The 22,751-nt window shown below is 38.8% G+C and overlaps 1 protein-coding gene across 1 annotated transcript; it reads right to left on the minus strand.

Annotated features, from left to right (window-relative positions):
* Nucleotides 1-20,496: 20,496 nt before the first annotated feature.
* Nucleotides 20,497-21,585, minus strand: AGTR2 (angiotensin II receptor type 2; the record flags this gene model as incomplete). The annotated part of the gene is made up of 1 exon (XM_079910928.1): nucleotides 20,497-21,585. The coding sequence occupies one exon, from the start codon at nucleotides 21,583-21,585 to the stop codon at nucleotides 20,497-20,499; it is 1,089 nt and encodes a 362-aa protein (XP_079767054.1).
* Nucleotides 21,586-22,751: the final 1,166 nt, after the last annotated feature.

Genomic DNA, 22,751 nt, shown 5'->3' on the forward strand with positions numbered 1-22,751 from the left:
GATTGCAGGACTCTGACTGAACTGGAGAAAACAGAGATTCCACCCTTGGAGGGCACACACAAAGCAGTGTGCACCTCAGGACTCAGGGGAAGGAGCAGTGACCCCAGAGGAGACTGAACCAGACCTACCTGCTAGCGTTGGAGGGTCTCCTGCAGAGGTGGGGAGTGGCTGTGTCTCACCGTGAGGACAAGGACACTAGCAAGCAGCAGAAGTTCTGGGAAGTACTCCTTGGCGTGAGCCCTCCCAGAGTCCACGATTAGCCCCACCAAAAAGCCGGATAGGCTCCACTGTTGGGTCACCTCAGGCCACACAACCAACAGGGAGGGAACCCAGCCCCACCCATCAGCAGACAGGCAGATTAAAGTTTTACTGAGCTCTTCCCACCAGAGCAGCACCCAGGTCTACCCACCACCAGTCCCTGCCATCAGGAAACTTGCACAAGCCTCTTAGATAGCCTCATCCACCAGAGAGCAGGCAGAAGAAGCAAGAAGAACTACAATCCTGCAGCCTGTGGAACAAAAACCACATTCACAGAAAGATAGACAAGAAGAAAATGTAGAGGGCTATGTACCAGATGAAGGAACAAGATAAACCCCACAAAAACAACTAAATGAAGTGGAGATAGGCAACCTTACAGAAAAAGAATTCAGAATAATGATAATGAAGATGATCCAGGACCTCGGAGAAAGAATGGAGGCAAAGATTGAGAAGATGCAAGAAACGTTTAACAAAGACCGAGAAGAATTAAAGAACAAACAAATAGAGATGAACAATACAGTAACTGAAATGAAAACTACACTAGAAGGAATCAATAGCAGAATAACTGAGGCAGAAGAACGGATAAGTGACCTGGTAGACAGAATGGTGGAATTCACTGCTGCAGAACAGAATAAAGAAAGAAGAAGGGAAAGAAATAAAGACAGCCTAAGAGACTTCTGGGACAACATTAAACACAACAACATTCTCATTTTAGGGGTCCCAGAAGGAGGAGAGAGAGAGAAAGGACCCGATAAAATATTTGAAGTGATTATAGTCGAAAACTTCCCTAACATGGGAAAGGAAATAGCCACCCAATTCCAGGAAGTTCAGCGAGTCCCACACAGGATAATCCAAGGAGAAACACGCCGTAACACATAGTACTCAAATTGGCAAAAATTAAAGACAAAGAAAAATTATTAAAAGCAGCAAGGGAAAAACAACAAATAACATACAAGGCAACTCCCATAAGGTTAACAGCTGATTTCTCAGCAGAAACTCTATAAGCCAGAAAGGAGTGGCATGATATACTTAAAGTGATGAAAGGGAAGAACCTACAGCCAAGATTACTGTATCTGGTAAGGATCTCATTCAGATTTGATGGAGAAATCAAAAGCTTTACAGACAAGCAAAAGCTAAGAGAATTCAGCACCACCAAACTAGCTCTACAACAAATGCTAAAGGAACTTCTCTTAGTGGGAAACACAAGAGAAGAAAACGACATACAAAAACAAACCCAAAACAATTAAGAAAATGGTAAGAAGAACATACATATTGATAATTACCTGAAACGTGAATGGATTAAATGCTCCAATCAAAAGACACAGACTTGCTAAATGGATACAAAACAAGACCCATATATATGCTGTCTACAAAAGACCCACTTCAGTCCTAGGGACACATACAGACTGAACGTGAGGGGATGGAAAAAGATATTCCATGCAAATGGAAATCAGTAGAAATCTGGAGTAGCAATACTCATAACACATAAAATAGACTTTAAAATAAAGAATACTACAAGAGACAAGGAAAGACACTCCATAATGATCAACGGATCAATCTAAGAAGAAGATATAACAATTATACATACATATGCACCCAACATAGGAGCCCCTCAATACATAAGGCAACTGCTAACAGCTATAAAAGAGAAAATCAACAGTAACACAATAATAGTGGGGGACTTTTTTTTTTTTTGCGGTACGCGGGCCTCTCACTGTTGTGGCCTCTCCCATTGCAGAGCACAGGCTCTGGACGCACAGGCTCAGCAGCCATGGCTCACCAGCCCAGCCGCTCCACGGCATGTGGGATCTTCCCGGACCTGGGCACGAACCCGTGTCCCCTGCATCGGCAGGCAGACTCTCAACCACTGTGCCACCAGGGAAGCCCAACAGTGGAGGACTTTAACACCACACTTACACCAATGGACAGATCATCCAAAATGAAAATAAATAAGAAAACACAAGCTTTAAATGACACAGCAGACCAGTTAGATTTAATTGATATTTATAGGACATTCCATCCAAAAACAGCAGATTACACTTTCTTCTCAAGTGCGCATGGAACATTCTCCAGAATAGATCACATCTTGGGTCACAAATCAAGCCTTGGTAAATTTAAGAAAATTGATATCATATCAAGCATCTTTTCTGACCACAGCACTCTGAGATTAGAAACAAATTACAGGGAAAAATCCATAAAAAACACAAACACATGGAGGCTAAACAATACGTTACTAAATAACCAAGAGATCACTGAAGAAATCAAAGAGGAAATCAAAAAATACCTAGAGACAAATCACAATGAAAACATGACGATCCAAAACCTATGGGATGCAGCAAAAGCAGTCCTAAGAGGGAAGTTTATAACAATACACTCCTACCTCAGGAAACAACAAACATCTCACATAAACAATCTAACCTTTCACGTAAAGGAACTAGAGAAAGAAGAAGAAGCAAAACCCAAAGTTAGCAGAAGGAAAGAAACCATAAACATCAGAGCAGAAATAAATGAAATAGAAACAAAGAAAACAGTAGCAAAGATCAATAAAACTAAAAGCTGGTTCTTTGAGAAGATAAATAAAATTGATAAACCTTTAGCCAGACTCATCAAGAAAAAGAGGGAGAGGACTCAAATCAATAAAATTAGAAATGAAAAAGGAGAAGTTACGACAGACTCTGCAGAAATACAAAGCATCCTAAGAGACTACTACAAGCAACTGTATGCAAATAAACTGGACAACCTGCAAGAAATGGACAAATTCTTAGAAAGTTATAACCTCCCAAGACTGAACCAGGAAGAAATAGAAAATATGAACAGACCAATCACAAGTAATGAAACTACGACTGTCATTAAGAATCCTCCAACAAACAAAAGTCCAGGACCAGATGGTTTCACAGGTGAATTCTATCAAACATTTAGAGAAAAGCTAACACCCATCCTTCTCAAACTCTTCCAAGAAATTGCGGAGGAAGGAACACTCCCAAACTCATTCTATGGGGCCACCATCACCCTGATACCAAAACCAGACAACGATACTACAAAAAAAGAAAATTACAGACCAATATCACTGATGAATATAGATTCAAAAATCCTCAACAAAATACTAGCAAAGAGAATCCAACAACACATTAAAAGGATCATACATCATCAAGTGGAATTTCACCCAGTGATGCATGATTCTTGAATATATGCCAATCAATCAATGTGATACACCATATTAACAAATTGAAGCAGAAAAATTATATGATCATCTCAATAGATGCAGAAAAAGCTTTTGACAAAATTCAACACTGATTTATGATAAAAACTCTCCAGAAAGTGGGCATAGAGGGAACCTACCTCAACATAATAAAGCCCGTATATGACAAACCCACAGCAAACATCATTCTCAGTGGTGAAAAACTGAAAGCATTTCTTCTAAGATCAGGAACAAGACAAGGATGCTCACTATCACCACTATTATTCAACATAGTTCTGGAAGTCCTAACCACGGCAATCAGAGAGGAAAAAGAAATAAAAGGAATACAAATTGGAAAAGAAGAAGTAAAATGGTCACTGTTTACAGATGACATGATACTATACATAGAGAATCCTAAAGATGCCACTAGAAAACTACTAGAGCTAATCAATGAATCTGGTAAAGTTGCAGGATACAAAATTAATGCAGAGAAATCTCTTTCATTCCTATACACTAATGATGAAAAATCTGAAAGAGAAATTAAGGAAATACTCCCATTTACCACTGCAACAAAAAGAATAAAATACTTAGAAATAAACCTACCTAGGGAGACAAAAGACCTGTATGCATAAAACAATAAGACACTGATGAAAGAAATTAAAGGTGATACCAATAGATGGAGAGATATACCATGTTCTTGGATTGGAAAAATCAATATTGTGAAAATAACTATACTACCCAAAGCAATCTACAGATTCAATTGCAATCCCTATCAAATTACCAATGGCATTTTTTTAAGGAGCTAGAACAAAAAATCTTAAAATTTGTATGGAGACACAAAAGATCCCGAATAGCCAAACAGTCTTGAGTGAAAAAAATGGACCTGGAGGAATCAGACTCCCTGACTTCAGACTGTACTACAAAGCTACAGTAATCTAGACAATATGGTACTGGCACAAAAATAGCAACATCGATCAATGAAACAAGATAGAGGGCTCAGAGATAAAACCACACACCTATGGTCAACTAATTTATGACAAAGAAGGCAAGGATATACAATGGAGAAAAGACAGTCTCTTCAATAAGTGGTGCTGGGGAAACTCAACAGCTACATGTGAAAGAATGAAATTAAAACACTTCCTAGCACCATACACAAAAATAAGCTCAAAATGGATTAGAGAGCTAAATGAAAGACCTGACACTATAAAACTCTTAATGGAAAACATAGGAAGAACACTCTCTGACATAAATCACAGCAAGATCTTTTTTGATCCACCTCCTAGAGTAATGGAAACAAAACCAAAAATAAACCAATGGGACCTAATGAAACTTCAAAGCTTTTGCACAACCAAGGAAACCATAAACAAGACGAAACGACAACTCTCAGAATGGGAGAAAATATTTGCAAATGAATCAACGGACAAAGGATTAATCTCCAAAATATAAAAACAGCTCATGCAGCTCAATAGTAAAGAAACAAACAACCCAATCCAAAAATGGGCAGAAGACCTAAATAGACATTTCTCCAAAGAAGACATACAGATGGCCAAGAAGCACATGAAAAGCTGCTCAACATCACTAATAATTAGAGAAATGCAAATCAAAACTGCAATGAGGTATCCCCTCACATCAGTGAGAACGGGCATCATCAGAAAATCTACAAAAAACAAATGCTGTAGAGGGTGTGGAGAAAAGGGTACCCTCTTGCACTGTTGTTGGGAATGTAAATTGATACAGCCACTATGGAGAACAGTATGGAGGTTCCTTCAAAAACTAAAAATAGAATTACCATATGACCCAGCAATCCCACTACTGGGCATATACCCAGAGAAAACCATAATGCAGAAAGACACATGCACCCCAATGTTCACTGCAGCACGATTTACAATAGCCAGGTCATGGAAGCAACCTAAATGCCCATCGACAGACGAATGGATAAAGAAGAAGTGGTACATATATACAATGTGATATTACTCAGCCATGAAAAGGAACGAAATTGGGTCATTTGTAGAGACGAGGATGGATCTAGGGACTGTCATACAGAGTGAAGTAAGTCAGAAGGAGAAAAACAAATATCGTATATTAATGCATATATGTTGTACCTAGAAAAATGGTACAGATGAACTGGTTTGCAGGGCAGAAATGGAGACACTGATGTAGAGAACAAACGTTTGGACACCAAGGGGGGAAAGCGGCGGGGGCTGTTGGTGGTGGTGTGATGATTTGGGCAATTGGGATTGACAGGTATACAGTGATGTGTATAATGACTAATAAGAACCTGCTGTATAAATAAATAAATAGATAAACAAATAAATAAAAAGAAAGTACAAAGTCAAAGTCCGCATCTCATACCCCATTCTCTCAACTCTTCACTCAAAGGCATTTGCTGTTAAGGGTGATATATATCCTTCTATTCATTGTATATAGAATTGCTTGAGTGAATGAAAAGGCACTGTCCTTGGAATGGAATTTTAGAGTGAAAGTTTTGTGTTTTCAATTGTTGAAAGAAAATACCTACTGTATACTAAGCGTTTTAAATGGACATGATCAATCCATATAAATACAGAGCTAAAGTGAAGTGAGAACTCAGTCTTGCCCCATCTCCTTAACAGCGCTGGGCCAGCTCAAAGATGGTAGACCAGTACTGCCCCGAAGGAGCTTTGGAAATTTGTAGGAGAAAGGGTATTCTGTTGTCACAATGATTGGGAGGGTGGAATAAGGGGCTGGGACATTAGACGTGCTGCAGTGCATATGGCAGTCTCACCGAATGAACAATTGTCCTGTGTCCCATACAATCTACAAATATTTTGGTGGGAATTCATGTTGGTGAAGAATCTTTATTATCCTGGGCCCAGTGCCTGGCTACATTTTACATCTAAATTCATCCACAGTTTTTTTTTTTTTCCTTTGTCATATTTTTAATATACATTGAATTTTCCAGGAATACAGCCACCATGTAAATAGAGAGTTAAACGTTTTGGAAAGTTGCGTCACTGTGACATTTTAAGTCCTAAACCAACATATTTTTATTAGTCTCTATTTATAACTAGTGCATTCACAGTGATTCTATTTGTAATCTGACTATGCTACCACTATACCCAAGCTTATACATAATGATATATATGTTTATTATATAAATTACTTGCCTTTTGGTTCCTTTTATATTGTGTCTAGGGTGTGTTGTTCATATTTTTTTAAAGTATGTGTATAGTAAATTATATCATCTATAAATTCTAAAAAAAAAAAGAGCAGTGGCCACTCGTGTTGGCTGAAAAAGCACATAGACTTATAGGAATGGGTAAGCCAAAGCCTGGAGCATATAAAGTTGAAAAAAGCTTTAAATTTGTGCATTTTGAGCAACATGCACTTTCCTAAACTTCTGGTCTGAGTGTAAATTCTTATATCTTTTGTGGTGGGCAGTGTTGGCAAATTGTACCAAAAATGATAATAATAATCCAATCTCATTGGCATAGCAATTCTATTCTTAGAAATGTATCATAAAAAACTAAACAAAGGTGACTTCCCTGGTGGCACAGTGCTTAAGAATCCACCTGCCAATGCAGGGGACACAGGTTCGAGCCCTGGCCCGGGAAGATCCCACATGCCGCGGAGCAACTAAGCCCGAACACCACAACTACTGAGCCTGTGCTCTACAGCCCGTGAGCCACAACTACTGAGCCTGTGAGCCACAACTACTGAGCCTACATGCCACAACTACTGAAGCCCACACACCTAGAGCCTGTGCTCTGCAACAAACAGAAGTCACCACATTGAGAAGCCTGTGCATCACAATGGAAGAGTAGCCCCTGCAACTAGAGAAAGCCCACACACAGCAACAAAGACACAAGGTCAAAAAAAACTGAACAAAAGAATATGTAAAAATTTAGCTACAAGGATATCAACCATAATATTACTTATTAAAGTGAAAAAATTAGAAAGAATATCAATTTAATAATTAGATATTTATTTCATTTTTTCTTTATCCTTAATAGACTTCATTTTTTACAGCATTTTTACATTCACAGCAAAATTGAGCAGAATATACAGAGTTCCTCTGTATTCACTGCACTCCTCCTCTCACATGAACAGTCTCCCTCACAGTCAACACCCTGGCACCAGTGGTACATTTGTTACAATTCATTAACCTGTATTGATGCAACATTATCACTCAAAGTGCATGCTTTGCATTACAGTTCATTCGATGTTGTACAATCTGAGTTTTGACAAATATATAATTACATGTATCCACCATTACAGTAGTATTACGCCCTAAAAATCCTTGGTGCTCTGCCTGTTCATCCCTTCCTCCCCCCCAACTCCTGGCAACCACTGATCTTTTAAGTGTCTCCATAGTTTTGCCTTTTCTGGAAGGTCATAGTGTTGGAATCATTAACATGCAGGCTTTTCAGATTGGCTTTTTTCACTTAGTAATAGGAATTTAGGTTTTTTTCATGTCTTTTCATGGCTTGATAGCTCATTTATTTTAGTGCTGAATAATATTCCATTGTCTGGATGCATTATGGTTTATTTATCAACTCACCTATTGAGGGACATCTTGGTTGCTTCCAAGTTTAAGCTACTTTGAATAAAGCTGCTATAAACATGCATGAGCATGTTTTTGTGTGGATATAAGTTTTCAGTTCATTTGGGTAAATATCAAGGCGCACAATTACAGGATCATTTGGTAATACTATGTTTAGTTTTGGTAAGAATCTACCAAATTGTCTTCCAAAGTGACTACACCATATTGCATTCCAACCAACAATGAATCAGAGTTCCTGTTGCTACACATCCTTGACAGCATTTGGTGTTGTCATTGTTTTGGATTTTCATCATTCTAATAGGTATATAGTGGAATCTTATCGTTGTTTTAATTTGCAATTTCCTAATGGCATATGATGTTGAGTATTTTTTCATATGCTTGCTTTCTATGTGTATATCTTTTAAAATGACCTGTCTTTTCAGACATTTTGATTATTTTTACCTGGGCTCTTCATTCTCTTATTGTTGAGTTTTAAGTATTCTTTGTATATTTTTGATAACAGTCCTTTACCAGATATGCCTTTTACAAATATTTCCTCCCAGTCTGTGACTTGTCTTCACATTTTCTTGACAGTGTCTTTCATAGAGGATCTTTGTTTAAAAAAAATTCGGGCACTTCTATGAGGTAAAATACAGCCACTTCAAAAGATACCACAGAAGAATATTAGCATAAATGTGTCCTCGCAGTGTATTGAGTGAAGCACTCAGATCTCAGATATGATGTGTGTGTGTGTGTGTGTGTGTGTGTGTGTGTGTGTGTGTGTGTGTTAGTTGGAGAGACATATGGATAGCTAGATAGATACATGTATTAGTGAGTTCTCCAGAGAAAGAGAACCAATAAGAGATTATCTATTGATCTATGTCTCTGTACCTATATATGTAAAGGGATTGGCTCACATGATTATGGAGCCTAAGTCCCAAGATATGCAGTGGTAAGCTGGAGACCCAGGAAAGCCAATGTATAGTTCCAGTCCTAGTCCAAAGGCCTGAGAAACAGGAGAGTCAATGATATAAATTCCAGTCCAAAATCTGGCCAAAATCTGGCAGGCTTGAGATGCAAGAATCACTGATGTTCCAGTTCGAGTCTAAAGGCAGGAAAAGACTAATGTCCCAGCTCAAGCCAGTCAGAGAGGAGGAGCTCTTTCTTGTTTGAAAGAAGATCAGACTTTTTGTTCTATTCAGGACTTCAACTAACTGGATGAGGGCCACCCATGTCAGAGAGAGCAATCTGCTTTACTCAGTCTACCAATTCAGATATGAATCACATCCCAAAACACCCTCACAGACACATCCAAAATAATGTTTGACCAAATATCTGAGCACCTCGTGGCCCAGTCATGTTCACATATAAGATTATCACAGATCCACCCTTGTCAACATGGCCCCAATACACATCTCCTTAAATCACAGTTAATCACCAAATAGAGACAATAAGAAGCTCATAATTCCATTTAACATGATACAGCTATCCTGCGTACAACTGAAAACACACTAGCCTCTTTCCCAGAAGAGGAGGTAGTCCTTGAGTGATGCTTACTCTTTTCCTTGATATCTCCTAACTTAAATACCATGAAGTAAAATGAACAACAATACTTAAATACTATGATATAAAGTCAATACATCTTATACTATATGTCCAGGGAATAAAAGAGTAAAGAAAATGAAGATCAATCTATCTATCTATCTATCCAGATATACAAATGTATTCATAAGAAAATAAGGAAGAAATATTCATGACGATTACAGTCCTATGTATGTAACTGGTCATGTGGTCATAGCTGGTATTTATAACTACCTTCTCTTGCTACCCATTCTGTTATTCCCTTTGCCTTCAGCAAGCACTTCAGTTGGTCATGTTGGTTGTTTACCTGGTGGGGTGACCCAAATCTTTATTTCTGAAAAGTCTGGGCCATTAGTAGTCCTGCCTAGATTGAGTTGTTGTAGTTTTACATTGACCTTAATCAATGGTCATGGTAATAAGAAACCCTAAGGTATCTCCCATATTCCAGACATTCTCTTCCTTACCCCCATCATGAAATAGTAGTCCAATTACCCTGTAGCAGTCAGGACCAATCACCCCAACCAGCACAATAACTCCCTTCTTTGCCTCTTGATTCAGAGGCATTATGAGCCCAAAGTGGTCGGGTGGTAGTCTTAACTTGCAGTTCAGTGGAATCATGGTTGTGCCTCCTGTCGGAATCATTCCTGTCTTTGGAATTAAGACCTCTAGGTCTGCAGAGCATAAGGTCGTGTGAACAGGAAGCAAAAATTTTGGTAGAGAGTCACTATGGTTAATGGTGAGTGGTACCACTCCCATTTCCACCCCTTTTTTTCCTAGACCTGTGAATCCTGGCTATGGGAGAAACAGGACCATAAATTGAATGCTGATTCAATGCATATACAGCCTTCTGGAAAACCTTGTCCCCACCCTACAAGGTATTGCAACTAGCTGGCATTATAACTGAGTTTTCAAAAGGCCATTACAACATTCTGTCAAGCTACCTGCTTCAGAATGGTGGGGAACGTGGTAAGACCAGTGAATTCCATGATCATAGGCCCATTGCTGCACCTCTTTTGCTGTGAAGTGAGTTCCTGAATCAGAAGCAATGCTGTCTGGAATACTATAATGATGGATAAAACATTCTATAAGTCCATGGATGGCAGTTTTGGCAGAAGCATTGCATGAAGGGAAGACAAATCCATATCCACGGTAAGTGTCTATTCCAGTAAGAAAAAAAAACCACTTCTCCTTCCATCATGGAAAAAGTCCAGTATAATCAATCTGCCATCAGATAACTGGCTGATTACCCTAGGGAATAGTGCCATATCAAGATTCAGGGGCTTCCCTGGTGGCGCAGTGGTTGAGAGTCCGCCTGCCGATGCAGGGGACACGGGTTCATGCCCCGGTCCGGGAAGATCCCACATGCCGCGGAGCGGCTGGGCCCGTGAGCCATGGCCGCTGAGCCTGCACGTCTGGAGCCTGTGCTCCGCAACGGGAGAGGCCACAGTGGTGAGAGACCCGTGTACCGCAAAAAAAAAAAAAAAAAAAAAAAAAAAATTCAGCATTGGTCTCTCCTGCTAGCAGATTGGGCATTCAGCAGTAGCCTTAGCCAGGTTGGCCTTGGTGGGTGAAAGTCCATGTTGCTGAGCCCATGAATAACCTCTATTCCTGCCACTATGACTACGTTGTTCATGAACCCTATGAGAGGGGTGGCTGTGGAAAGAGGTTGACTGGTATCCACAGGAAGCATCGTTCTATCCATTTGATTATTAAAATTCCCTTCTACTGCAGTCATCTTTTGATGAACATTCATATGGGACACAGATATTTTCACATTTTTGCCCCATTCAAAGAGTTCTATCCACATACCTCTTTCCCAAATTTCCTTGTCACCAATTTTCCAATCATGTTTCTTCCAAGTCTCTGACCATCCAGCCAAACCACTGGCCAAACTGACCATGAATCAGTATATAATCTCACATTTGGCAATTTTTTCTTCCAAACAAAGTGAACAACCGTGTGTACTGCTTGAAATTCTTCCCAAGGGGAAGATCTCCCTTTATCCCTTCAGTAATGTCCCAGAGAGGGGTTGCAGTGCTACAGCTGTCCACTTTGGGGTGGTACCTGCATATCATGCAGAACTATCTGTAAATCAGGCCCAGATCTTCTCTTCCTCTAGCAGCTGATTATAGTGAACTCCCCATGAGGCTATAGGTGCAGGTTGGGAGAGAGAAAGTTGGGTAACAAAAATGGGGACTAATGGCATTTGGTCCACTTATTCATGTAACTCACTTGTGCCTTTAGGGCCTGCTTGGACCCAATCACGTATATAACAGCGCCATTTGAATGATGAAATGCTGTTATGCACACCCAATTTTATGGCTTGGTGGGTCAGATAACACCCAGTTCCTGATGGGCAGCTCAGGTTACATGGTAACTTTGTGGCCCATGGTTAATGTTCAGTCTCTACTAAGTCCCAGTAGCAGGCCAAGAGCTGTTTCTCAAAAGTGGTGAAGATAAACGCAGAGGGTGGCAGGGCTTTGCTCACAAGTCCTAATGTCCCTGCTGCACTATTGATTCTGCTGGATCATATTTGCTTGACGGCCTGGACCTATCACAGAGGCTTCTCATTTTTGGGTCCCACTCAAAACTAGCAGCTTTTTGGGTCACTCACTAGGTGGCCAGGATAACACACTCAAATGAGGGATATGTTGCCTCCAAAAATCCAGTGACACCTACGAAAAACTATGCCTCTTTTTTGGTAGTAGGAGGGGTCAGATGCAACAACTTATCTTTCACCTTAGAGGGGATATCTCTACATACCCCACACCACTGGACCCATAGAAATTTTAATGAAGTAGAAAGTCCCTGAAATTTGTTGAATTTATTACCCTCTGATGGGCAAAATTCTTACAAATAAGTCTAAAATAGTTGCTACTTCTTACTAGTCCAATTAGCATAATGTCATCAATGTAATGGACCTATCTTGTGGAATGAGAAGGCATTCAAGATGTCTACAAACTAAATTATAGCACAGGGTGGAGAGTTGATATACTCCTGAGGTAGGACAATGAAGGTGCATTGCTGGCCTTGCCAACTGAAAGCAAACTGTTTCTGTCACCCTTTACTAAAAGATCTAGAGAAAAAAGCATTTGCTAGATCAGTAGCTTCCTACCAGGTACTAGGGGATGTGTTTATTTGCTGGAGAAATGAAACCACATCTGATACAGCAGCTGCAAATGGAATCTGCTCCTGGTTTGGCTTGCGACAATCCACTCTTATTCTCCAAAATCGATCTGTGTTCTGCACAGGACAAATATGTGAGTTGAATGGGGAGGTATTAGGAATCACCACCCTTGTTTATCTCATGGCCTTGATCATAACACTAATCTCTGCAACCCCTCCAGCAATGCAGTGTTGCTTTTCATTTACTATTTTTCTAGGTAGAGGCGTTGCTTCCACTTAGTCTTTCACACCATAAGGGAACTACAGGTCAGGGAACCAATGTGAGGCTGCTGAGTATATCTATGCAAATTATGCATTTTGGAACTGGAGGAATAATCACGTGATGAATTTGGGGGCTCACTGTGTCGACTGTGAGATAGACTGGAGCTAAAACTCCACTGATCACCTGACCTCTGTCTGTGGATCACAGTGACCTTTTGGGTCTTGTGGAGTTAGTGTCAGTTTAGAGTCAATGTCTAGTAGTCCCCAAAAGGTTTGATCATCTCCTTTTCCCAAATGCACAGTTACCCTGCTAAAAGACCACAGACACTTTTATGAGATGCTGGAAGAAAGACGAACAGTATAAATATTTCGTAGTGTGCTGAGGTCCTTCCTCAAGAATCATGGCCTTCCCTTCGTTTTGGGTCTGTAAACTGGCTCAATACTATGAATTAATTTGGGAGGGGCATGACTCTTTGTTTTTATGATTCAGGTTAGACATTTGTTCACTTGAACTAGAACTTTCCTGCTTGTATGGATTAAGTAAGAATTAAGAAAGTTTCCTATCTATTTCACTTCTAGGAACACCATGATCAACTAGACAATGCCACAGGTCTATGCTAGTCAGACTATTCTGACTCCTTCTTTCACTATGCTGTCCATTGTGGTAACAATACTCACCTTGCCTTTGGCAGTTGAGTGCTGCCACTTGGTCCCTGCCACCCCAGAATTCAATTACTCCCATTGCATTTAGGTTTCCCAACTGAAAAATGCAGTTCCCACTGTATGTTCTGGCCTAAAGAGAAGAGCAAGCACAGAGTTCTTCAAGGATGTCAGGGTTCAGGTCACAAATTTATATCTTATTGTATTGGTAGAAGGTATCTCTTCTGTACCTTCCCAGGGTGGGTGAGTAGATCTAAAATGACAAATCCACTTTAAAATACCTATTTCTCTAAACCTTTGAATCCCTTCCTCTACATTAGAATCCCTTCCTCTACAAGGTAGGTCCAGCATTTCTAACTTGCTCATTTTGGTCTGCCTTTTGGTCCATGTTTTAGCCAACGAACCAAACTGTCAGAGCCTTTTCTAACTCTCCAACCTGTAACATTAAAGGCAGAATCTTTGATTAGCGATCCATAAATTTGGGCTGATCCAACTTTATATTCCTTCCACCATTATCCCACACCTTTGATATCCAGTCCTACCCATTTTCTCCAGACATCTGTCTGCATAAGATAGAAAACTCAAGTAGTTCTTTTGGAGTAGAGTGCACCTCCCCATGGGTCACAGTTTGTGTCTCACTTTTAGAGTCCTGCTGGAACTTGAATCTAGTTACAGAACTAGAAGCAACGATTGGTGATGGAGTGGGTCTTGAGGAGACTCAGAATTCTTTTGCATGGCAACTACCTCAGGAGAAGCCATTACAGTTTCCTCAGGTAATGCTGGATTAATCCCCTCAAATGCGGGTAAAGAGGCTGCTACCACTGAGGGTTGAGAGGCTTCTTCCACTGGCAAAGAATACTTGTCAGAATTTAGGAGCTCAATGTCCTCAGCTTCATCAGGGTCTTCCCGCACATCCCCATTCCAATTTACAGGATGTCATTCTTTCCCAATCAATGCCCTCATGTTAAACCACAGACCATGTGAGACTGGGAGTTCAATTTGCATTGTAATTTAACCAATTGCCAGAAGAGATACTGCATTTGATTTTCCCTTGAACTGGGAATTCAAATCTCTGAGCTCATTTTTTGCTTTCCCCACTTTGTCCGGCAACATCAGATCTTCCTCTTCTTAAAACGTCATCAGTCCTATCAGATTAGAACTCCATCCTTATGACTTCATTTAACCTTAATGACTTCCTAAAAGCTCTACTCCAAATATAATCACATTCAGGGTTGGGGTTTCAACATGTGAATTTTGGGAGACACAATTCAGTTCATAACAATAGATAATAGCATACTCAATGAGACCATTTCAAATTATTATCCACAAATATTTCAAGTTGTTAAGACATCAAGAAACACTGCAGTGGATTTGTTGTTGTTGTTATAGGAATGATCACTTCAGTGGTAATGAATGTAGAGCAAGTAGGGATCCATTTTTCAGAGAAAAGGCTACAACTGGAAATTTGAGGGCTTGGCAATGGTCTGGTGGTTCCAGGCAATTGGAACTGTGCCAACTGTATCCCATACATATTGGTATATTGACCTTGGGAATTTTTTGGGAAGAGGCAATTGGCAAAGGGGCCTTCTGAGAGGAAGGGAATCAAGTACTAGATGCTTTTTCTAAGAAGTTCAAAGTTTGCTTGCAGTATATCTTATGCCCTGAGGTGTCGCTTACTAATGTGATCGTTTAAGAAGCAACATCAGTTTTACTACCTACCCCCTCTGCCAACCAGGGGTACTCATTTTTATTGAGAAGAAGTTTGAACTGTGACTTCAACTGCATATGAGAGCTTCATTTAAGAAAGGAGAGGATTGGTTCCTGGTGTCAGGGAGGAATAAATTTTTCTCTACTCTTCTAGGTTCTTTTGGCTGGTCTAAGAATTAAATTGACATGAGTAGGTTAACATGAGAAAATCAAACAAAAGTTTAATAACATGTATATATGAGAGAGACCCAGGAGAACTGAGTAACTTGCCAAAATGGCTGAAGCTGTCGCCTTAAATATCATCTTCAGCTAGAGACAAAAGGGGATGTTGGGAATAGGGGTTTGGGACTTCAAAGGGAAAGAAGGCAATTTATATGGAGATGGAAAAGCAAATGTTTGGTAAATAAACGTATGCTAGGCCAGGCAGAGACAGTGGGAGACAGAGAGGAATTGTAACAAACAGACTTTGCTAGGTTCCTCCCTGTCTACACACCTAGTTCATAGTATAATTATCTATGGTAATATCTCCCTTCCTGGAACAGGTCCTATATCTACATTCTTTAGGCATTTAGGGGGAAGGTCAGAGTTTGTTTCTGAGTTTTTTGGGCCTTGATTGTTCTCAGCTCAAAATAACCCGCATGCCAAAGAGACATTTTGAGGTGGCAAGTTTTGCTCCCCTACACTGGTATGGCATGTTCCTCCTCCTGGATTTCTGTTGATCCCTCCTGGCTCCATGAAGATGCCAAAACAAATAAAGATGTGTTTGAGACCTTGTCTACTGTGGCATGCATCATATATAGGTGAGTGTAACACTGGAAGAAGAAGCTTCCTTTTTCTTTCTCTTACACTCTATCAGATGGCTTGTGTAGATCACTTGGAAACTCCTTAATGTGTACAGGAGTCTGTCCCAGTCTGAACTGGTACCAGTCAGTCTGGATCAGTCTGAACCATCTGTTCTTATGTGGACCAACTGATATATAATGTAGCAAAAACAGCAGCAGAAAGTGGGCGAGAAGTCTTATCAGATTTTCCAATATTTTCTCCCACTGGGCAATAGTAACCGGGTTTGATCTCTTGGATTGTTTAAAGCCCTGAAGATTTGGGACTTATCATAGGAAAGGAAGACCCAACAAGGGAAGAAACAATATTTTCCAGTAAACCAGTTGGGAGTTTGGGATCAAAATATTTTAAATATTAAGAAAAATGTACCACAGGATGATGAAGGATATATCCATTAGATAATAGATGAAAAGAGAAAGAAATATGGATATAGATAAAGAGATTATATATATATAATATATATATATATAGTATCCATATATATATTCACACAGTATACACAGTATCTATCTATCTACCTATCTATGTCTATATTTATATTTATAATTTTACCTCATGCAACTAACAGTCATTATGTCTGTGGCTAATTTTTATCCATACAGTTAAATTTTTCAACAAGAGAGTATTGATTCTTAATAAGAAATACATATAAATTATTTTTAATTTTAAAAAGAATGCTCTCTTCCTAGAAGAAAGAATTTCAAAAAGAAAGATTTCTCATTCTGAAGATGTTAACCCTTTGTAGATATGTTTGTGCAAGTGAGAGTCAATGTTTAGGAGGCTATTCAACTCAGCTGTAAGCCACTGGTTTTTTGCAGGAAAAGTGATTATGTTTTGTGATAGCATATGGATTTCTGTTATTTTATGTGAATCATCATTGTTGATGTAATTCATCTAGGAGTTAACAAAATAATTAAGTGCTACATTTTCCTTATTATCTCAATCCATTCTTGCTTCAGTCACCTCATGTGGTTAACTCAGCTTGTCAAGTTTGGATTTTTCTTTTGTTGATATGTCAGGCCAGCAAACAGCTTCCCACTCTCAGATCCCTGTGGATAAAAAAAAAAGAAAAGTCAAAATAGAATGTGCTTTCCTTTAGATTGTCCTCTCATTTTGCTACAGACCTCAAAAGATCAGAAAAAAAAAAAGGGATTTTTCCCAAACATTTTATTTAGCAGATCTAATTTAGGGATATAAAATGTAACAATAATTAATACTTGGCTTTCCATAATAAAAATATATATGTTTTGCAAATTGTGAGAGATGAATTTCTCTGGTAATCCTGTATAATCTTCTTTCACAGAGCTGGCATTTGTGTCAACAATTTTGTTCCTCAAAAGAAATGTTTGAGGTGTCAGTCTTGCTTTGTGTATGGGGGTAGAGGGGGCAGCAGCAGGGGCAGGGGGTAGTGGTTACTTCATGTAGTTCTATAGAGCATGGAGCACAAGAAAAGGGCAGTGGAGAACCAGGAAGAAAGCCTCATCAATTTGCCTCCTCTCTTTTTCTCCATACGTGCAAATATACCACCTGTCCAGTGCTCTAGTATTGCTGTGGTCAGGGACATACAAGCAGTGTGGTCTGGGGGGAAAGTTGAAGGACTGAGCAAGACTGTCTCTGAAATATCTGCTTGGTAGCCTAAGATTCATTTAAACTACTAAATACCTCTATTAGGATTACCCAGATCATTGGTCAGAGGCAAACTTAAAGATGAATAGGGACTCACTTGTGCCTCAGTATCCTTATATGTAAAATGAGAATAATTGAGTCATTGTGGGAATAAAATGGGATAATAAAATACTTACAGTAATATATATCATATAGTGCTCACAGAATCGTAGCTATTATTGTTATTATTATGTGGTTCTTGGGCGTTATGTGGGTGAGGTGAATAAAGGTGGAACCATGGAAAGGAAAGGGGATTAGGTAATACCTGGAAATGATACAAACAAAATGAGAAGAATACAGTTTCATTTCCTATCTGAGAAACTTACCTGAAGTTTACATTTTCAAAGAAAAAAGGGGACATTTATACCTTTGTATACTCCTGCAATCAGAGTTCACATGTTTGTGTACCATCTTCTTAATGACATTTCTTCTTAGTCCCAGGAAAGACCACTGGAGTCCAAGCCTCAGAGAATTACTTAGGGCTCAAAACTGGGCATCTAAGGAAGTGGAGGCCAGGCTTAAAATCCCAAGAACTAGAGAAATAATTCTCTTCATTAAGGGAACTCCCAGGGGAGGGAGGTTTGTATTATAATTAGTATAATCATTGTTATCCTGGTAGAGGAACTGACATGAACTAATGTTGGAAGCTGAGTAGGTGTTCGTCAATTGAATGAGAGACCCTGAGGGCGGGGTGGTTGGAGGGGTGTTCAGGACGAGAGAGTTGTGTGAGCCAAAGCAGACAGGTGTGAGCGAGCATCAGGCTTGAAAAAAAGCAGTTTAAGTCCTTTTGTGATGCTTGAACACAGAATGCAAGAGAGAGATGGCAAAGAGAAAAAAAGCCAGCGAGGCAGGGAAGAATCAGATTTCCGGTGGTCTTGTAGACTGTAACAAGAAATCTGGATTTTCCTTTCATAATTAATAAGGTTTTATGGCTGAAGACTCAAGAGCGGGAGACTAGAAGAGTATAGCAAGAAGCCAGATAAGGAATGATGGGGGCTGAAACTAAGAAATATCAGTGGGGACTGTAAGGAAGATAAGGATACAAGAGAAGGTAAGAATCCATAAGTGGAGGTAGTTACAATAAAAACGTAAAGCACACATGATCTTCCAATTAAAGATTTTATTTAATGAGATGTTTTACAAAATTATTTAAAATATGAAGTCATGTTTGCTTATACATTTAGCTATTTGTTTTTATTGATAATAATAGATTACATGAAATTAGGACTTTCCCAGAAAGTGGAGCCAGAGTATTTTTGGATCTATAGCCCTGGAATCTGGCAAAGACACCAAGCTTCTGTAACTTTATTTCTACCTCAGAGGTCAGTATTGGTCTAGGAAGGTCCTAGATAACCTGATATAATATGGGGCTGGTGCAGAATGAAATCTCTAACTTCTAAAATTAAGATGAATACTCTAAGTTAACTCTAGGTACCTCACTCAGTTTCAGGCACTCCTCAAACTTTGGAGTTCTAATAGTGTTGAAAGGAGATCTATGGACCAGTGATTGGTATAGAAGAGTTCCGCAGAATTCTATAAATTCTGGAACAAGCAGTATCCATAGGTATAGGTTAAGTCTACCCCATGGTCTATATTTTCAAAGCCACATTACATTGCCCTGACAGGTTTGTTGTGTGACACCATACGTATCATTTGCTGGATCTCTTTGTCCTCCTTGGGTATCAAAATTCCATTTTGACATAATCTTTTCCTATGCCCATTAAGGGTTTATTACAACGTAAAGAGTTAAATAAGCCACCCAGATATTTTGGGAAGCAACCCAGAACCAAAGCATCAATAATAAAACTCAAGTCAACTTCCTATATATCAAAGCACCACATCCCAAAGGTCAAGGATGTAAAAAATGACCTTTACATTTTATACACTAAACACTGTTTAGTTATTTTCAAAAAATTATCAGAGAACATAGAAACCTTCAAACAGTAGATAGAAAATGGATAGAAAGTTTAAAAAGTGTTTATTCAGACTTCAGTGAACAAATATTTGTTTATTGCAAATCTATGTTATTATACATTTTACTTCCTATAACTCTAAATAAAAGCTAAAATGTAGGAGTACATGTGATCTAATCTACATTCCTAACCCTACTCAATAAGTAGCTATATCTTAAATACAAACTTATGCTCAAGCGAAATATAAAAGGATTATTATTTATAATATAAAGTAGAAGGCATATGCCTAGAGCCTGAATAACTGGTACCAATCTATTGTAGTACACTGCACTTAGAAGTGCTCATTTATTTTAGCGTAATGTCTTGTAAATAGTGCAGTGAGTTAAAAGACCAGCCTTGGTTCAAGAAGAAAGCTTGATGAAAATGGATCTAAGAACCAATAAAAACTCCAGCATATCTCAAGGAGAAATCTGAAACTCCAAATCATCATTCATAACTTCCTATTAATTATAATTGGAGATAAATTCCCAGTTACTTCTCAGTTTTGGGTACATCTCCCCAGTGACAGTCTAGTACAGATAGACCAGAAAAAAAAAAAGGTGGGCAATTCTTGAAAGTCACTGGAGGATAAAACTTAGAGTTACATTTGGTTTCCTGTTCTAGAAGAGTGAGAGACGATTACATGAAGGGGAAGAACTTGTTATTTTACTAAAGCCGTTAAAAGATAATTCAGGGAGATCTCAAACCAAGTAACCATGTTGATAACATGCATTCCACTCTCATGTTTAAGACACAAAGGTCTCCATTTCTCTAAGGGAACTACTTTTTCGGCATGACACACTCTCTCTCTTGCCTTGGAGCCAAGTAATCGGAACCCTAAACACACGGCGGAGCTTCTGTTGGAACCGGTTTCCAACAAAACAATACAAAAAGGGATTAATGCAGCTGTTGGTGAATCCCAGGAGGATGGCAAAAGGAAGTGCCAGGTCAATGACTGCTATAACTTCACAGCTATTAATGACACCCATCCAGGCCAGAGCATCCAGGAAGGTCAGAACATGGAAGGGAAGCCAACAGATGATGAACGCCAGAACAACAGCAGCTGCCATCTTCAGGACTTGGTCACGAGTTATTCTGTTCTTCCCATAGCTATTGGTCTTCAGTAGGTGTTTTCTGATTCCAAAATAGCATGTTGCTATGAATATTAAAGGGATAATAAAACCAAGGATATTTTTCATTAAGGCAATCCCAGCTGACCATTGGGCATACTTCTCAGGTGGGAAAGCCATAATGCAAGCATTCACTCCTAAATATTCAATTGTTCTGACATCTCGGAAGTAAAATGTTGGCAATGAGGACAGACAGGCCATACACCAAACAAGTGGAACTATATAAGATGCTTGCCAGGGATTTCTTCTTTGAGACAGAAAGGGGTAGATGACAGATTGGTACCTATCAACACTCATGCACGTGATAAAAAAAATGCTTGCAAACATGTTCAGGGTCAGGAAAGAACCAAAAACTTTACACATTACAGGTCCAAAGAGCCAGTCATATCTGTAAGAATAATAGGTTGCCCAGAGAGGAAGAGTAGCCAAAAGCAGTAGGTCAGCCACAGCCAGGTTGAAGATGTAAATGCTGGAAACCTTTTTAGGACCCTTTTGACAACAAAACAGTGTAACCACGATAGTATTGACAAGAAATCCAACCACAAAAATAATGTAGTAGAGAATAGGAATTGCATCTAAATGCTTATCTGATGGCTTATGGGAGCAGTTAAAGGTAGACTCATTGCCAGAAATGTTCACAAGTCCGACGTGAAGACTGCTGGTAATGTTTTTGCTGATGGTGGCAAGGGTGAAGTTGTCCTTCATATTGACTGAAATGTCAGCAGCTCCTAATTCTTACACCTTCTGGGGAAAAAAAAACAACAAAAACCTCTCAGAGCACATACAGAATTTAGGACATCATCACGTCATTAGCATTTTAAAAGTTTGTTGAAAGCAAAAAATGGTGGATGGTTATAGACAATATTGGGAAACGGAAGCATGCCTTATGAAATAAGAATGGATTTTACTTCTCGAAGAAGAAAAGAGAGTTTTCTCAATAATACCAAGAAGCATCAAGACTGAAAATTCTGAACAAAACTACATTTTGCCCATCTTTTCTATTATGTTGTGAAAAGGTTTAAAGAAAATTAATATTTCAAAAGGTTAGCCAGAATAGGAAACGCGTGAAACAAGAAGGAACTAAGAAATAAGACAAGTTAGCATTTCAAAAACACTTGAGCACATATCTCACTCTATATACTTTCTAGAAACCACACTGCTGCCTGCTATTGCGTAGAGAAATGCCTTATTCAAGTAACTAATTATATACAAATCATTCCAGCAATGGAAAATATAAGTAACATAAACTATGGAAAAAATAAGTAAGTGTACAAAAGATTGAAAGAGAATATGCAAAAAGGAACATATTGGGATGGGGGATTATGGTTGGTTTTTGCTGATTAAAAATAATTCCTTTAGTTCTACTTTTCCATTGTTTTCACAATAATAATATAATTACGAGGTAGATATGGAATATGTGTGTATTTTTAAAAGCCCCCATCACATTTTAATAGAGACTATTACTTTTACATATAGATACTTAAGTTTAATCCATTTAAAAGAAAATCTATTTTCTTTTTCAATTAGGAAAAGAAAAAGAAAAAAATAGCCAAATCTGATTTAGGGTCAAATAGAAAAAGTTATATTGCTCAATGAAATAAGAATTGAATATCAATGATTAATCATGATATAATTGTATCATTTTTTCCTTTGCTATTTTAGTTTAACACAACTAAGTAGTAACAGTGCTACTTGGCTCTCAAATGTTATGATCAATATTCAGGGTTTTGTGATACTGTTAGTTTTAGTAGCAACTTTATTTTAAAACAAAAGAAAATTAGCTGAAGATAAACACAGTAAAGGAACAGCTATTCCTTTAGATAGTTTCAAAACACAGATAAATAAACTACTCAGTGAAAATGTAATCAGCA

Source organism: Stenella coeruleoalba (assembly GCF_951394435.1).
Source record: "Stenella coeruleoalba genome assembly, chromosome: X".
NCBI lineage: Eukaryota > Metazoa > Chordata > Mammalia > Artiodactyla > Delphinidae > Stenella > Stenella coeruleoalba.